Source organism: Heterodontus francisci, chromosome 5 (assembly GCF_036365525.1).
Source record: "Heterodontus francisci isolate sHetFra1 chromosome 5, sHetFra1.hap1, whole genome shotgun sequence".
NCBI classification, from domain to species: domain Eukaryota; kingdom Metazoa; phylum Chordata; class Chondrichthyes; order Heterodontiformes; family Heterodontidae; genus Heterodontus; species Heterodontus francisci.
Window position 1 is genome coordinate 4,443,706 of NC_090375.1, and position 19,034 is coordinate 4,462,739.

The window sequence follows — 19,034 nt, forward strand, 5'->3', positions numbered from 1 at the left end:
GCGGACTGACCACCTCCTGGAACATACGATCCAGCAAACTCTCCTGCTCTCTGATGTCCTACAGTGACTCCAGTTGCTCCTCATGCTCGGAACTCATTAGCTGGGGCTCAAGCAGCTGGAAACACTTCCTACAAACGTGGTCCCTCAAGACACATGAAGTGTCCTGAAGTTCCCACATGGCACAGGAAACTGCAAGCAACAGATCTCTGCTGCCCATTCAAGATCAAAAAAAGTCTCTATTCCCATATCCTTCAAGACCACCTATCCACTTTCTCACCAAAATCCTCATCCCCACTTACCCAGTCTCTGGGTCACTCCACTCAGTACCTCAGCCAGCAGCGGTCCCCAGGAAACTATACACAATAGAATCATGGAATAGTTACAGCATGGCATGAGGCCATGCAGCCCATCATATCCATGCCAGCTCTCTGCAAGAGCAACTCAGCCAGTCCCACTCTGCTGCCCTTTCCCTGCAGCCTTGCAAATTCTGCCTTCAGGTGCTCATCAAATTGCCTTTTGAAAGCCTCGATTGAATCTGCCTCCACCACACTCTCAGGCAGTACATTCCAGATCCAGACCACTCACTGGGTATAAACATTTTTCGGTTATGTCACTGTTGGTTCTTTTGCCATTCACCTTGTATTCTCCTCTGGTTCTTGACCCTTCCATCAACACGCACAGTTTCTCCCCATCTACTCTGTCCAGACCCCTCATGATTTTGAATACTTCTTTCAAATCTCCTCTCAACCTTCTCTTCTCTGAGGAAAAGAACAACAACTTACATTTACAGAGCATATTATGAAGGCTGGACTTTGTAGTATGGTTTTGTTTTAAAAACTGTGATCTTTAATGCAATGTTAAATGGATTTGCAGGAGACATGTGACCCCACATATTCTGCCCAGAGACATGCAAGGGGTCTGAGTTACACGGAAGCAAGGAACCCAGATCAAAGACCTTTTTGAAAGCAGGCTGCAACAACTAAAGGACAATGGGTTTTGCTCTCCCAGACTCTCAGATTGTGAACAGGGAGGCGGAGCTCTAAAAATGCAAATTTGAGTTGCAACTGTTAACACATGGAAAAAGGGAAGGCCCAGGTGGTTTTGTTATGGTCAGGCTTATGGACTCTGAGAATTGAAAAAGGCAAACAACTATTGTCTTTTGATCTGAATAAATTCAACAGGCTTTCCTAGGTCAGGAAGTTGTAAGGAAGAAAGGAAGGCCAGCAAGCAGTCAGTGGCAGCCTCAAAAGAGAGAGAGAGAGAAATAGTTGCTCTCTGATCACCGAAACAGCAAACGGCTAAGATTTGAACCTGATTCGAAAATTCAGGTTTGCAGAGGAGAAAAAAGCAACGTGGTCACCAGAGATTGCCTTATTAATGGAAGACCAGCCGAATGTGCTTGGGAGAAGTGAGCGAAGACGACATTGGTTTTTGAGAAGGACACTGGGAGATCCAACCAATTGCAAGTGAGAGGAATTTGGTACTATTCGTTTCCAGGATACCTTTTTGATGAGAACACTGCTAAACATACAAACGTGGTGTGGGGTTTTTGGGTGTGTTCATAATTTAGCAGGAAATACTTTTCTCTGTCATTTAGTATATTAGCTGCCTAAGTACTGTTTAGTTAATCTTGACTTTGAGTTTAGTTGTTCTCGTAAAAGTCTTAAAAGGTTAAATCTTGCCATGTAATTCTTAAATCGGTCACTGGGAATTCATCTCTCTTGTTTTAAAGTTAACGGTCTCCAATGAGGTCGTAACAAGTGCCTTTAATGCAATAAAATGTCACAAGGCGTTTACAGGAGCATTATAAAACAAAGTGTGACACAGAACCACAAAAGGAGATGTTCGGTCAGATGACCAAAGTTCAGTCAAAGAGATAGGTTTTAAGGAGTGTCATAGAAACATAGTAAATAGGAGCAGGAGTAGAGCATTTGGCATTTCAAGCTTGCACCGCCATTCATTATGATCATCCAACTCCCAAACCTGTTCCCGCTTTCGCCCCATACCCTTTGATCCCTTTAAACCCAAGAGGAATATCCAACTCCTTCTTGAAACCATACAATGTTTTGGCCTCCACTGCTTTGTGTGGTAGCGAATTCCACAGGCTCACCACTCTCTGGGTGAAGAAATTTCTTCACATCTCAGACCTGAAAGGTTTACCCCATATCCTTAGACTATGACCCCGGTTCTGGACTCCCCCACCATCGGGAACATCCTTCCTGCATCTACCCTGTCAAGTCCTGTTAGAATTTTATAGGTTTCTATGAGATCCCCCCTCACTCTTCTGAACTCCAGCGAATATAATCCTAACCGACTCAATTGTTAGTCCCACCATCCCAGGAATCAGTCTGTAGTCTGCACTAGTGCACTTCGCTGCACTACCTCTATAGCAAGGACATCCCTCCTCAGATAAGGAGACCAAAACTGCATACAATATTCCAGGTGTGGCCTCACCAAGGCCCTGTATAATTGCAGAAGACATCCCTGCTCTGTCCTCGAATCCTTTCGCTATGAAGGCCAACATAGCATTTGCCTTTTTTACTGCCTGTTGCACCTGCATGCTTACCTTCAGTGACTGGTGTACGAGAACACCCAGGTCTTGCTGCATATTCCCCTCTCTCAGTTTATAGCCGTTCAGATGATAATCTGCCGTCCTGTTTTTGCTACCAAAATGGATAACCTCACATTTATCCACATTATACTGCATCTGCCATGCATTAGCCCACTCACTCAACTTGTCCAAATCACCCTGAAGCCTCTCTGCAACCTCCTCACAACTCACCCTCCCACCTAGTTTTGTGTCATCTGCAAATTTGGAGATATTACATTTAGTTCCATCAACAAAATCATTAATATATACTGTGAATAGCTGGGGTCCCTGCACCGATCCCTGCGGTACCCCATTAGTCACTGCCTGCCATTCGGAAAAAGACCCATTTATCCCTACTCTTTGTTTCCTGTCCACCAACCAATTTTCTATCCATCGCAATACACTACCCCCAATCCCATGCGCTTTAATTTTACATGCTAATCTCTTATGTGGGACTTTGGCGAAAGCCTTCTGAAAGTCAAAATAAACCACGTCAACTGGCTCCCCCTCATCAACTCTATTAGTTACATCCTTGAAGAATTCTAGTAGATTTGTCAAGCATGATTTCCCATTCATAAATCCATGCTGACTCTGTCCGATTCTACCACTGTTCTCCAAATGCTCTGCTTTAAAATCTTTGATAATGGACTCTAGAATTTTCCCCACTACCGACGTCAGGCTGACTGGTCTATAATTCCCTGCTTTCTCTCTACCTCCCTTTTTAAATAGTGGGGTTACATTAGCTGCTCTCCAATCTGTAGGAACTGTTCCAGAGTCTTTAGAATCTTGGAAGATGACCACCAATGCATCCACTATTTCTGGGGCCACTTCCTTAAGTACTCTGGGATGCATACCATCAGGTCCTGGGGATTTATCGGCCTTCAATCCCATCAAATTCCCCAACAACATTTCTCTACGAATGCTGATTTCTTTCAGTTCCTCTCTCTCACTAAACCCTGTGTTCCCCAACATTCTGGTCTGATATTTGTGTACTCTTTTGTGAAGACAGAACCAAAGTATGCATTTAGTTGGTCAGCCATTTCTTTGTTCCCCAAAATAAATTCCCCCGTTTCTGACTGTAAGGGACCTACAGTTGTCTTCACCAATCTTTTTCTTTTCACATACCTATCGAAACTTTTACAGTCAGTTTTTATGTTCCCCGCAAGCTTGCTCTCGGACTCTATTTTCCCCTTCTTAATCAATCCCTTGGTCCTCCTTTGCTGAATTCTAAACTGCTCCCAATCCTCAGGTCTGTTGTTTCTCCTGGTTTTTATATGCGTCTTCCTTGGATCTAATGCTATCTCTAATTTCCCTTGTAGGCCATGGTTTGACTACCTTTCCCGTTTTACTTTTGTGCCAGACAGGGATAAACAATTGTTGCAGTTCATCCATGCGCTCTCTAAATGTTTGCCATTGCCTATCCACCGTCATCCCTTGAAGTAATGTTTCCCAATCCGTCATGGCCAACTCACTCCTCAAACCTTCATAGTTTCCTTTACTAAGATTCAGGACCCTTATCTCAGAATCAACTCCGTCACTCTCCATCTTGATGAAGAATTCTATCATATTATGGTCACTCGTCCCCAAAGGGTCTCGCACCAATAGAGTGTCAATTATTCCTCTCTCATTACACAATACCCAGTCTAGGGTGGCCTCTTCTCCAGTTGGTTCCTCAACGTATTGGTCCAGAAAACCATCACGTATACACTCCAAGAATTCCTCCTCTACAGTATTGTGACTAATTTGATTTACCCAATCTATATGCAGATTAAGGTCACCCATAATTACAATGCTCCTTTATCGCATGCATCTCTAATTTCCTGTTTACTGCCATTCCCAACATCACCACTACAGTCTGGGGGTCTATATACAACCTCCACTAACGTTTTTTGCCCCTTAGTGTTTCTCAGCTCTACCCATACAGATTCCACATCGTCAGAGCTAATATCTTTCCTCACTATTGTGTTAATTTCCTCTTTAACCAGCAATGCAACTCCACCGCCTTTTGCTTTTTGTCTGTCCTTCCTAGATACTGAATATCCCTGGATGTTCATAACCCTGGATGTTCATTTCCCATCCCTGGTCACCTTGCAGCCATGTCTCTGTAATCCCCACTGTGTCATACTCATTTACATCTATTTGGGCGATGAATTCATCCACTTTATTGCAAATGCTCCGCACGTTAAGGCACAAAACCTTAAGGCTTGTCTTTTTAACATTACTTGTCCTCTTCCCACTATTTTTCACTGTGGCCCTGTTTGATTCTGGCCCTTGATTTTTCAGCCTATCATTTTTCTTATTCCCCTTACTGTCTTTCGTTCTCGTCTTTGATCCCCCTCCTCTGACTCCTTACAAAGGTTCCCACCCCCCTGCCATTTTAGTGTAAACCCTCCCCTACCACTCTCGCAAATACTCCCCCGAGGACATCAGTCCCCGTCCTGCCCAGGTGTAACCCGACCAGTTTGTACTGGTCCCACCTCCCCCAGAACCGGTCCCAATGCCCCAGGAATCTAAAACCCTCCCCCTCACACCATCTCTTCATCAATATATCCTGCTATTTCTACTCTGACGAGCACGTGGCACTGGCAGTAATCCTGAGATCACTACCTTTGAGGTCCTACTTTTCAACTTACTTCCTAGCTCCCTATATTCTGCTTTTAGGACCTCATCCTTTTTTTTTTTTACCAGTGTCGTTTGTACCAATGTGTACCACGACCACTGGCTGTTCACCCTGCCCCTTCAGAACGTCCTGTAACCACTCTGAGACATCCTTGACCCTCGCACCAGGGAGGCAACACACCATCCTGGAGTCTCTTTAGCGGCCACAGAAACGCCTATCTATTCCCCTTACAACTAAATCCCCTATAACTATTGCATTCCCACACTTTTTGCTCCTCCCCTGTGCAGCAGAGCCAACCGTGGTGCAACGAATTGTTGCTGCTTTCCCCTGAGAGGCCATTCCCCCCAACAGTATCCAAAGCAGTATACCTGTTTTGCAGGGGAATAGCCACAGGAGGAAAGCCAGATGGAGAGGCGGAAAGGTGTAGGGAAGGTATTTTTTTAAAATTCGTTTTGTGGGATGTGGACGTCACCAGCATTTATCACCCACCCCTAACTGCCCTTGAAATGAGTGGCTTGCTAGGCCATTTCAGAGGGCATTTAAGAGTCAACCACATTGCTCTGGGTCTGGAGTCATATGTTGTCCAGACCTGGTAAGGACGGCAGATTTCCTTCCCTAAGGGACATCAGTGAACCTGATGAGTTTTTACAACAATTGACAGTAGTTTCATGGCCATGATTAAACTAGCTTTTAATTCTGGAATTACTAATTGAATTCATAATTGAATTCAAATTTCAACACTTGCCATGGTGAGATTCAAACCCATGTCCCCACAGCATTAGCCTGGACTCCGGATTACTAGTCCAGTGACATTTACACTACGCTACCGCCTCCTCAGAGCTTGGGCCTAGGCAACTGAAGGCAAGGCCGCCAATGGTGAGCAATTAAAATTAAAAATACACAAGAGGCCAGAATTGGACAAGTGCAGATATCTTGGAGGGTTATCTGGCTGGAGGAGCTTAAGAGATAGGGAGGGGCATGACCATGGAGCAATTTGAAAACAAAGATTACATTTAAAAAATCAAGGTGTTGCTTGAAGATACAGAAAATCTCCCTGAAATACAAGGGAACCAAGGTACTAGTGAAAAGGAGGACCTGAAAGAAATTAGCATTAATAAAGAGATAGTAGTCATCTTCTTCTTTGGCCTCCTTGTCTCGAGAGACAATGGGTAAGCGCCTGGAGGTGGTCAGTGGTTTGTGAAGTAGCGCCTGGAGTGGCTACAAAGGCCAATTCCAGAGTGACAGACTCTTCCACAGGTGCTGCAGATAAAATTGGTTGTCGGGACTGTTACACAATTGGCTCTCTCCTTGCACTTCTGTCTTTTTTCCTGCCAACTGCTAAGTCTCTTCGACTCGCCACTCTTTAGCCCCGCCTTTATGGCCAGCTCTGGCGATCACTGGCAACTGACTCCCACGACTTGTGGTCAACATCACAGGACTTCATGTCGCGTTTGCAGACGTTTTTAAAGCGGAGACATGGACGGCCGGTGGGTCTGATACCAGTGACGAGTTCGATGTACAAGGCGTCCTTAGGGATCCTGCCATCTTTCACGCGGCTCACATGGCCAAGCCATCTCAAGCACTGCTGGCTCAGTAGGGTGTACATGCTGGGGATGTTGGCTGCCTCGAGGACTTCAGCGTTGGAGATATGGTCCTGCCACATGATGCCAAGGATTCTCCGGAGGCAGCCAAGATGGAATGAGTTGAGACATCGCTCTTGGCTGACATACGTTGTCCAGGCCTCGCTGCCGTAGAGCAAGGTACTGAGGACACAGGCTTGATACACTCGGACTTTTGTGTTCCGTGTCAGGGCGCCATTTCCCACACTCTCTTGGCCAGTCTGGACATTGCAGTGGAAGCCTTTCCCATGCACTTGTTGATTTCTGCATTTCGAGACAGGCTACTGGTGATAGTTGAGCCTAGGTAGGTGAACTCTTGAACCACTTACAGAGCGTGGTCGCCGATATTGATGGATGGAGCATTTCTGACATCCTGTCCCATGATGTTTTCTTGAGGCTGATGGTTAGGCCAGATTTGTTGCAGGCAGCCGCAATCCTGTCGATGAGTCTCTGCAGACACTCTTCTGTGTGGGATGTTAATGCAGCATTGTCAACAAAGAGGAGTTCCCTGATGAGGACTTTCCGTACTTTGGTCTTCGCTCTCAGACGGGCAAGGTTGAACAACCTGCCATCTGATCTTGTGTGGAGGAAAATTCCTTCTTCTGAAGACTTGAACACATGTGAGAGCAGCAGGGAGAAGAAGATCCCAAACAGTGTAGGTGCGAGAACACAGCCCTGTTTCACGCCACTCAGGATAGGAAAGGGGCCTGATGAGGCACCGCTATGTTGAATTGTGCCTTTCATATTGTCATGGAATGAGGTGATGATACTTAGTAGCTTTGGTGGACATCCGATCTTTGCTAGTAGTCTGAAGAGACCACGTTTGCTGACGAGGTCAAAGGCTTTGGTGAGATCAATGAAAGCAACATAGAGGGGCATCTGTTGTTCACGGCATTCCTCCTGTAGCTGGTGAAGGGAGAACAGCATGTCAATAGTGGATCTCTCTGCTCGAAAGCCGCACGGTGCTTCAGGATAGACACGCTCAGCCAGCTTCTGCTTAAAACGACTCGAGTGAAGACTTTCCCCACTATGCTGAGCAGGGAGATTCCACGGTAGTTGTTGCAGTCAACGCGGTCACCCTTGTTCTTACAGAGGATGATGATATTGGCATCGCGCATGTCCTGTGGTACTGCTCCCTCATCCCAGCACAGGCAAAGCAGCTCATGGACTGCTGAAAGTATAGCAGGCTTGGCACTCTTGATTATTTCAGAGGTAATGCCGTCCTTTCCAGGGGCTTTTCCACTGGCTAGAGAATCAATGGTATCACTGAGTTCCGATTTTGTTGGCTGTTCGTCCAGCTCATCCATGACTGGCAGAGACTGGGCTGCATTGAGGGTGGTATCAGTGACAACATTTTCCCTGGAGTACAGTTCTAGGTAGTAAAGAGGTAGTACTCAGGGAAAAAAAATTCAACTGCATTGAAGGTTGATAAATCCCCCGGATCAGATGAGCTACATCCCAGAATATTGAAGGAGGTGGCCTCTGTGGCCACAGAAATACCTGCCTGCCCCCCTAAATGTCGAATCCATTACCACTATTACATTCCCAATCTTTCTCCTGCACCACCACCCTGTACAGCTGAGCTACCAATGGTGTCATAGTTTTGGCACTGGCTGCACTCCCCTGGGAACTATTACCCTCACCATAATTTAGAACTGAATGCCAGTAGCAAAAAGAGATGCACTCAAAGGACTCCTGTACTACCAGCCTGGTGGGCACCCATTCCCTTTCTTTCTGCACACCCTTAGGTTGCAGGTGACCATCTCTAGAAATGAGCTATCCACAAAACTCTCAGTTGCAGATGTACTGCAGTGACAGCAGCTGACGCTCGAGCTCAGAAACCTGTGCTGAAGCGTCCTCCAGCTGACGACACTTCTTGTACACATAGTTGTCCAGGATAAATGAGCATCCTGGAATTCCCACATGAAACAGGATGTGCTTTCCATGGGACCAAGGTGCCCTGCCATGCCTCTAATTATTGTGCTACTAACTAAATTTATCAGGAATAAAACTTAAGACAATAAAAGCAAATTTAAGATTTATAAACCCATTTAATTATTCTCGTTCCTTATCTTCGATCCCTCCATACTGATCTTAGTTGCCTCAGATTCTGCCGCTCCTTCCTCTCAGCACTGACTCTCACCTCACTCCTTCAATTTCTACCTGCGCTCCTTCCAGCCACAAGCCTGCTCTGCTGCCGCGCTATAATAACAGCACCACTCTCGCTCAGCTCCTGCTCCTCCTGGTTTCTCCAGCATCAATCCCTGAGACAATCCACTCAGTTCACCTCCCCTGCACTGATTCCTGGGATACTCCACTCAGTTCACCTCCCCTGCACTGATCCCTGAGACAATCCACTCAGTTTCACCTCCCCTGCACTGATTCCTGGGATACTCCACTTCACCTCCCCTGCACTGATCCCTGAGACAATCCACTCAGTTTCACCTCCCCTGCACTGATTCCTGGGATACTCCACTTCACCTCCCCTGCACTGATCCCTGAGACAATCCACTCAGTTCACCTCCCCTGCACTGATTCCTGGGATACTCCACTCAGTTCACCTCCCCTGCACTGATTCCTGGGATACTCCACTCAGTTCACCTCCCCTGCACTGATCCCTGAGACAATCCACTCAGTTCACCTCCCCTGCACTGATTCCTGGGATACTCCACTCAGTTCACCTCCCCTGCACTGATTCCTGGGATACTCCACTCAGTTCACCTCCCCTGCACTGATTCCTGGGATACTCCACTCAGTTCACCTCCCCTGCACTGATCCCTGAGACAATCCACAGTTTACCTCCCCTGCACTGATTCCTGGGTGTACTCCACTCAGTTCACCTCCACTGCACTGATTCCTGGGATACTCCACTCAGTTCACCTCCCCTGCACTGATCCCTGAGACAATCCACTCAGTTTCCCTCCCCTGCACTGATTCCTGGGATACTCCACTCAGTTCACCTCCCCTGCACTGATTCCTGGGATACTCCACTCAGTTCACCTCCCCTGCACTGATTCCTGGGATACTCCACAGTTCACCTCCCCTGCACTGATTCCTGGGATACTCCACTCAGTTCACCTCCCCTGCACTGATTCCTGGGATACTCCAGACACTACATCTCTCCTAGTGCATAATGTTGTGGATTTTGTACTACATCAGTAACCCAGAGGCCTAGGTTAATAATCCAGAGAAAGAGTTCATTTTCCACCTTGGCAGTTTGAGAATTTGAATTTAGTGTTAGATATCTAAAAATAAAAAGCTGGTATCATAAGTGACCACAAAGTTGTTAGAACCCAACTGGTTCACTAATGTCCTTTCAGGAAGGAAACCCGCCATTCTTACCTGGTCCGGGTTTATATGTGACTCCAGACCGAAAGCAATGTGGTCAACTCTTAACTGCCCTCTGAAATGGCCGAGCAAGCCACTCAGTTGCATGAAATCATTCCAAACACCAAGTGTATCAGTTCAAGAAGACCCACCACCATCTTCTCAGAGCTAGGAACAAACAGTAAATGCTGGCCTTGGCAGAGAGGTCCACATCTTGCCAGAATCACTTTGCAGTGTTAGTAAAAGGATCGAGTGTTACAGACTGAAATTAACAGCAGCACTGCAAACAATGTGCTACTGGGGGCCTGGACCACTGAGTGCGAAAATGGATCATCTAGAGTTCTGCCTCAATTTCTTTTTGGATTAAGAGGATGTTGACCTAGATTTTCTCTTGATTTATTGAATGGGTGGGTAGGGTCCACAGAGTGTGGATAATGCATTGCCTATGTAGGGAGCTTTCATTCTTGCAGAGCATTTTGCTCGTGGAACTCCTGGTAACAGCATCAGCATGAGCTGCGTCCTTGAAAACACTCATTAACCGTCAATTGTTGAACATGGGCTATTAGACTTGGCGAAATCACTGACAAGCCTGGTAATAATCCCAGAACCTGCCTCCATACCATCCACTCTGTCTCGGCTTGGCAGTGTCAGCTGTGGCTCAGTTAGCAACACTCTTGTCTCGGAGTCAATAGCACTTGCCTTCAAACCCACCTCACGGACTTGAGAACATAACCTAGGCTGGGGCTCCAGTGCAGTTCTGCAGGGGTGCTGCAAACGTGCAGGAGTGCTGCATTGTCGGAGAATCATTGAAATTTACAACACAAATGAGGGCAATGCAGCCTGTCGTGCCTATGCTGGCTCTTTGAAAGAGTAGTCATGCTTAGTCCCACATCCTAAAGGCCTGCTACCCAACCCGACGGGACCAGACGACCTGTCGGATTCGGGTCGGGTCGCTCTTCCGGGTCCGGCTTTCGGGCTCGGGTCGGGTCGGATACACACAGCAAGAAGTGTTCAAAGTAAAAAACCTACCTGAGCTGGGAGCACGGGACATCTAAGAGGGAAGCTCTGAGTCTACGCAGTGAGTCAGTGAGTGTCTCTATGACATCATCATGCTCATGCTGCAGCTTCCTGCAGATTGGGAGTCGGAAGGTAAGTGAACATTCTAGTTGGGTCGGGTCAGGATCGGGAAAGAAATGCAGGGACTCGGGCCGGGTCGGGCTCGGTTTCGGTGTGGTTCCGTCAGGTTTGGGTCGGGATTTTTTTTCGTCACCTGAGCAGGCCTTTAGCACATCCCCACTTTTTGTCCTTAATCCTGTACGTTTCTCATCTTCAAGTTCCTGCCCAACCCCTTTTTAGAATTATTGATGAAATCAGCTTCCAGATCCTGACAACTCTCTGTGAAAAGATTTCTCCTCATCTCCCCTCTAGACCTTTTACCAATGATTGCAAATCTATGAGTTCTGGTTATTGACCCACTCGCCAGAGGAATCGTTTTTCTACTCTGTCAAAGCTAGATGCCATCTTTTGTCTGAGACGTTAAAGCCAGGGCTCAAGTCGTCTTGAGTTTTCACCCATGATCTGATGCCAAACAACTCACCTATCCAAGTCGTCACATTACAGTCAGAGAGTCATGGAGTGATTTACGGCACAGAAGGAGGTCATTAAACCCATCATATCTACGCCAGTTCTCCACAGAGCAATCCAGTCCCACTCTCCCACTCGATCCCCATGGCCCTGCAAGTTTATTTCCTTCAGGTACGCACCCAATTTCCTTTAGAAATTATTGACCATCTCTGCTTCCACCATGCCCATAGGCAGCAAGTTCCAGGTCATTACCACTTGCTGCGTAAACAGGTTCTTCCTCACGTCCCCTCTACATCTCTTGCCCAAAATCTTCAAACTGTGTCCCCAAGTGCTTGTACTATTAGTTCATGAGAACAGTTTTTCTCTCATTTATCGAAACCTATCATAATCTAGTACACCTCTATCAAATCTCCCCTCAATTTCCTTTGCTCGAAGGAGAACCACCCCAGCTTCTCCATCCTAACTCAATAGCTAAAATCTCTCATCCCTGGAACCATTCTGGTAAATTTCCTCTGCACCCTCTCACAGACCCTCACATCCTTCCTGAATTATGGTGACCAGCACTGGATGCAATTCTCCAGTTGGGGCCTAACCAGAGCTTTGTAAAGGTTCAGCAGAACTTCCCTGTTTTTGTACTCAATGCCTCTATTTATGATGCCCAAGATCCCATATGCTTTACTAACCATTCTCTCAATATGCCCTGGCACCTTCAAAGATTGATGCACATGAACCCCCAGGTCCCTCTGTTCCTGCACACACTTTAGAACTGTGCCATGAAGTAAATTCCTGCCTCTCCCTATTCCTTCTGACAAAAGGCATCACCTCACAACTCTGTGTATTAAATTCCATCTGCCACTTTTCTGCCCATTCTGTTAGCCTATCTATGTCCTTGTGCAGGCAGTTCATATCATCTCACTGTTGGCCACTCCTCCAAATTTGGTGTCATTGGCAAATTTAGAAATTCTACTCTGTATTCCAAGATCAAAGTCATTTATATATAGCAAAAAAAGCAGTGGTCCTGGCACTGACCCTTGGTGAACACCACTGTCTACCATCCTCCAGTCTGAATAATAACCATTTATCATGACTTACTGTTTTCTGTCCTTGAGCCAATTTTTTTTATCCAATTGGACACTGACCCTCCTATTCCATGAGCCTCGATTTTGTTACATGGAACTTTATCAAAAGCTTTCTTAAAATCGATATAAACAACATCCAGCGCATTCACTTCATCAATCATCTGTGTTACTTTATCAAAAAATTCAATTAGTCAAGCATGATCTGCCTTTTACAAATCCGTGCTGGCTCTCCTTAATTAACTCAAACCTAAGTGTGTGTTGATTTTTTTCCTGATTACTGTTTCTAAAACCTTATCCATGAGTGATGTTAAACTGACTAGCCTATATTTGCTAGGATTATCCTTACACCTTTACTTGAATTAAGGGTGTCATATTTGTCACTCTCCAATGCTCTGGCACCTCCCCCGTATCAAGGGAAGATTAGATGAATATTGTCAACCTTTCCAGTACCACCTCACTCTCAATTTTTACTCTATCCACTGCCTCAACTCTCTGCTTCTACCAATATTTTGTCAGATTCTCTTCCTTAGTAAACACCTATACAAAGACTCACGAAGTATTCTAGCATTGCCCCGTGCTTCTAAGCATATATACCCACTTTGTCCCCAATAGGACCCACTCATCTCTCACTTACATGCCGGTAGAAGATTTTTGGGTTCCCTTTTAAGTTGACTGCCATTCTATTCTCATATTCTCTCTTTGCCAGTTTTATTTTCATCTTCACCTCCCCTCAACTTATTGTCTTTGACTTGGTTCTCACTTGAAGAATTCACCTGACATGCATCATACACCCACTTTGTTTTATCATAATATCTATTTCCCTCGTCATCCAAGGAGCCCTGTTTTTGGTTCCCATACCTTGCGTCCTTTTATGAATGTACTGAACCTGTACCTGAAACATCTCCTCCTTAAAGATCATCCATTGTTCTGATACAGCTTTTCCTGTCAATGTTTGGATCCATTTTATTCCAGCGAGATCCCTTCTCGTCCCATTGAAATTAGCCCTCTTCCAATCTAAACGTTCTACCTTATATCGTTTCTTGCTTTTCTGCATTACGAATCTAAATCTTATGAAACAATGTTCACTCTTATCCAAGTAATACTCCACAGACACTTGGCCCAAATCATTTCCCAGCACCAGATTCAGCCATGCCTCCTTTCTAGTTGGACTGAGAATGTATTGAGCAAGGAAGTTCTCATGAACACAAGCCAGAAATTCCTCCCCTCCTCTCCCTTTACTCTCAAATTATCCCAATTGATATTTGGGTAATTAAAATCCCTCAATATCACCATTCTATATTTCTTGCACATCTCCGTGATCACCCTGCAGACTGGCTCCTCTCCCTCTTTCTCATTATTTGGGAGAAAGTGGCGTGTGTGTAACAGGCTGTGACTAGAACCTGCCGGGTAAAGTTATGCAGCTCAGTAGCTGGAAAGTTATTGGTTACCTGCACCTCGGGAGGTCCCCCCTCATCCCGAATAAGCAGGAGATAGCTCTGTCCATCAACCACAATCTCCTTCTTAAAGCGACCACCTGCAAGTTAAAAAACAGAACATCAAAAGCTGTCAGTTATGGCGCTGTTGGTCGCACTCTCACCTGAGTCAGAAGGTTAGGGATTCAAGTCCCACTCAGGACTTGAGCAGGTAATCTAGGCTGACACTCCAGTGCAATACTGAGGGACTGCTGCACAGTCAGAGGTGCTGTCCTTCGGATGAGGCATTAACGGAGGCTCTTGTCTGCCCTCTCAGGTAAATGAAAAAGATCCCATGGCGCTATTGCAAAGAAGAGCAGGGGAGTTCTCTCTGGTGTTTAACCCTCAATCAACATCACAAAAATAGACTATCTCGTCATTCTCATTGCTGTTTCAGAGAGCTTGCTGTGCGTGTTTCCTACATTACAACAGTGACCACACTTCAAAAGTACTTAACTGGCTTTGGGACTTCATGAGAAGTGCTATAGAAATACAAACCTTTCTTTCTTCTTGAAAAGCAAATGAGAATCCCCTGCAAATACTGACACACACATGGGGTCTCCCGGTAAACAATTACATACTCCCAGGAAGACCCTAAAAGTGCTGACATGCACGTGGGAGCGTCTTAAAGGAACAAAGAGCAGTCAAGAGGCACTGAGGTTTAAGGAGAAAATTCCAGGCTTGGGGCTAAGGTAGCTGAAAGCATGGCCACAAATGACGTAGCGATTAAAATCAGGGATGCCCAAGAGGCCCGAATTAGAGCAGTGAAGATATTTCAGAGGGTTGTGGGGCTGGAGAAAATTACAGAGATAGGCAGGGAGAGACAATGGACCAATTTGAAAACAAGGATGAGAATTTTAAAATCAAGTTCAACATGTGCTGTGGATAAAGGAGAACCAGTGGATGTAAGAAAGAAAGAAGAACAGTACAGCACAGGAACAGACAATTCGACCCTCCAAGCCTGCGCCGATCTTGATGCCTGTCTAAACTAAAACCTTCTGCACTTCCGGGGACCGTATCCCTCTATTCCCATTCGATTCATGTATTTGTCAAGATGCCTCTTAAACGTCACTATCGTACCTGCTTCCACCACCTCCCCCGGCAGCAGGTTCCAGGCACTCACCACCCTCTGTGTAAAGAACTTGCCTCGCACATCCCCTCTAAACTTTGCCCATTGCACCTTAAACCTATGTCCCTAGTAACTGACTCTTCCACCCTGGGAAAAAGCTTCTGACTATCCACTCTGTCCATGCCGCTTATAACTTGGTAAACCTCTATCATGTCGCCCCTCCACCTCCGTCGTTCCGGTGAAAACAATCCGAGTTTGTCCAACCTCTCCACATAGCTATTGCCCTCCAGACCAGGCAACACCCTGGTAAACCTCTTCTGTACCCTCTCCAAAGCCTCCACGTCCTTCTGGTAGTGTGGCGACCAGAATTGCACGCAATATTCTAAGTGTGGCCTAACTAAAGTTCTGTACAGCTGCAGCATGACTTGCCAATTTTTATACTCTATGCCCCGACCAATGAAGGCAAGCATGCCGTATGCCTTCTTGACTACCTTATCCACCTGCGTTGCCACTTTCAGTGACCTGTGGACCTGTACGCCCAGATATCTCTGCCTGTCAATACTCCTAAGGGTTCTGCCATTTACTGTATACTTCCCACCTGTATTAGACCTTCCAAAATGCATTACCTCACATTTATCCGGATAAAACTCCATCTGCCATTTCTCCACCCAAGTCTCCAACCGATCTATATCCTGCTGTATCCTCTGACAATCCTCATCACTATCCGCAACTCCACCAACCTTTGTGTCGTCCGCAAACTTACTAATCAGACCAGCTACATTTTCCTCCAAATCATTTATATATACTACAAAGAGCAAAGGTCCCAGCACTGATCCCTGCGGAACACCACAAGTCACATCCCTCCATTCAGAAAAGCACCCTTCCACTGCTACCCTCTGTCTTCTATGACAGAGCCAGTTCTGTATCCATCTTGCCAGCTCACCTCTGATCCCATGTGACTTCAACTTTTGTACCAGTCTGCCATGAGGGACCTTGTCAAAGGCTTTACTGAAGTCCATATAGATAACATCCACTGCCCTTCCTTCATCAATCATCTTTGTCATTTCCTCAAAAAACTCAATCAAATTAGTGAGACACAACCGCCCCTTCACAAAACCATGCTGCCTCTCGCTAATAAGTTCATTTGTTCCCTTGCCTCCCTCAGTATTCTGGGGTAGATCCCATCAGGCCCTGGGGACATATCGACCTTAATGCTTTACAAGACGCCCAACACCTCCTCCTTTTTGATAATGACATGACCCAGACTATCTACACTCCCTTCCCCAGACTCATCATCCACCAAGTCCTTCTCTTTGGTGAATACTGATGCAAAGTACTCATTTAGTACCTCGCCCATTTCCTCTGGCTCCATACATAGATTCCCTCCTCTGTCCTCGAGTGGGCCAACCCTTTCCCTGGTTACCCTCTTGCTCTTTATTTACGTCTAAAAAGCCTTGGGATTTTCCTTTTAGCCCTCCTGACGCCTTGCTTAAGTTCCTTCCTACTGCCTTTATATTCCTCAAGGGCTTTGTCTGTTCCCAGCCTTCCAGCCCTTATGAATGCTTCCTTTATCTTTTTGACGAGGCTCACAATATCCCTCGTTATCCAAGGTTCCCGAAACTTGCCAAACTTATCCTTCTTCCTCACAGGAACATGCTGGTCCTGGATTCTAATCAACTGACGTTTGAAAGACTCCCACATGTCCGATGTTGATTTACCCTCAAAGAGCCGCCCCCAATCTAAATTCTTCAGTTCCTGCCTAATATTGTTATAATTAGCCTTCCCCCAATTTAGCACCTTCACCCGAGGACTACTCTTATCCTTATCCACAAGTACCTTAAAACTTATGGAATTATGGTCACTGTTCCCAAAATGCTCCCCTACTTCGACCACCTGGCCGGGCTCATTCCCCAATACCAGGTCCAATACGGCCCCATCCCTAGTTGGACAATCTACATATTGTTTCAAGAAGCCCTCCTGGATGCTTCTTACAAATTCTGCCCCATCCAAGCCCCGAGCACTAAGTGAGTCCCAGTCAATATAGGGGAAGTTAAAATCACCCACCACTACAACCCTGTTACCTTCACATCTTTCCAAAATCTGTCTACATATCTGCTCCTCTACTTCCCGCTGGCTGTTGGGAGGCCTGTAGTAAACCCCCAACATCGTGACTGCACCCTTCCTATTCCTGAGCTCCACCCATATTGCCTCGCTGCAAATCCCAGAACATTTAGCTGCCAATCCTGTCCTTCCCTCAACCATGTCTCTGTAATAGCAACAACATCATAGTTCCAAGTACTAATCCAAGCTCTAAGTTCATCTGCCTTACCTGTTATGCTTCTCGCATTGAAACAAATGCACTTCAGACCACCAGCCCCGCTGTGCTCAGCAACATCTCCCTGCTTGCTCTTCCTTTTAGTCTTACTGGCCTTATTTACTAGTTCCCCCTCATTTATTTCACTTGCTGTCCTACTGCTCTGGTTCCCACCCCCCTGCCACACTAGTTTAAACCCTCCCGAGTGACGCTTGCAAACCTCGCAGCCAGGATATTTGTGCCCCTCCAGTTTAGATGCAACCCGTCCTTCTTGTACAGGTCCCACCTGTCCCTGAAGAGATCCCAATGATCCAGATATCTGAAACTCTCCCTTCTACACCAGCTGTTTGGCCATGTGTTTAGCTGCACTATCTTCCTATTTCTCGCCTCACTGGCACGTGGCACAGGGAGTAATCCCGAGATTACAACCCTGGAGGTCCTGTCTTTTAACTTTCGATTTAACTCCCTAAACTCCCCCTGCAGGACCTCGTCACTCTTCCTGCCTATGTCGTTGGTTCCCATGTGTACCACAACCCCTGGCTGTTCACCCTCCCCCTTCAGAATGCCCCCTGTCCGTTCAGAGACATCCTTGACCCTGGCACCAGGGAGGCAACAAACCATCCTGGAGTCTCTTTCACGTCCACAGAAGCGCCTATCTGTGCCCCTGACTATAGAGTCCCCTATAACTATTGCTCTTCTGCGCTTTGTCCCTCCCTGCTGAACAACAGTGCCAGCCGTGGTGCCACTGCTCTGGCTGCTGCTGTTTTCCCCTGATAGTCCCCCCCAACAGTATCCAAAACGGTATACTTGTTGGAGAGGGGGATAGCCACAGGGGATTCCTGCACTGACTGCCTGCCCCTTCTAGCGTTCACCCTCTATCTGCCTGCACCTTGGGTGTAAAGACTTCTCTAAAACTCCTGTCTATGACACTTTCTGCCACCTGCATGCTCCTAAATGCATCCAGTTGCTGCTCCAAACGATCCATACGGTCTGTGAGGAGCTGCAACTGGGTACACTTCCTGCAGATGTAGTCGTCCGGAACGCTGGAAGCGTCACGGACCTCCCATATCTGACAGGCGAAGCACTTTACCCCTCTGACATTTCTAACACTAATTAATAACTTAATTTAAAATAAACAAATACTTATTAAATCCTTACTAAATTATGTTACAATTAACTATATGGTCCCTAGTGCTAGATTCCTACTATAAATATTAAACTGTACTTAAATTTCTACAAGGCATTTGATAAGGTATGTTATGAAAGTGCTTTTTTTTAAAAAACATTTTTTGAGGACTCTTATTTTAGACTTGTGGACATTGGTTCATTTGGGACAACTGAAAAGATTCCATGGATGAGT

At 46.1% G+C, this 19,034-nt stretch overlaps 1 protein-coding gene across 4 annotated transcripts in view; it reads right to left on the minus strand.

The window, feature by feature from the left end:
* agap3 (ArfGAP with GTPase domain, ankyrin repeat and PH domain 3) overlaps window positions 1-19,034 on the minus strand; it is a 1,228,693-nt gene that overhangs the window by 640,698 nt on the left and 568,961 nt on the right. For all 4 annotated transcript variants that reach the window (XM_068031037.1, XM_068031038.1, XM_068031040.1 and 1 more), the window contains one exon: window positions 14,268-14,353. In XM_068031037.1, the coding sequence (XP_067887138.1) occupies window positions 14,268-14,353 (86 nt within the window). The remainder of the gene's footprint in view (window positions 1-14,267; window positions 14,354-19,034) is intronic.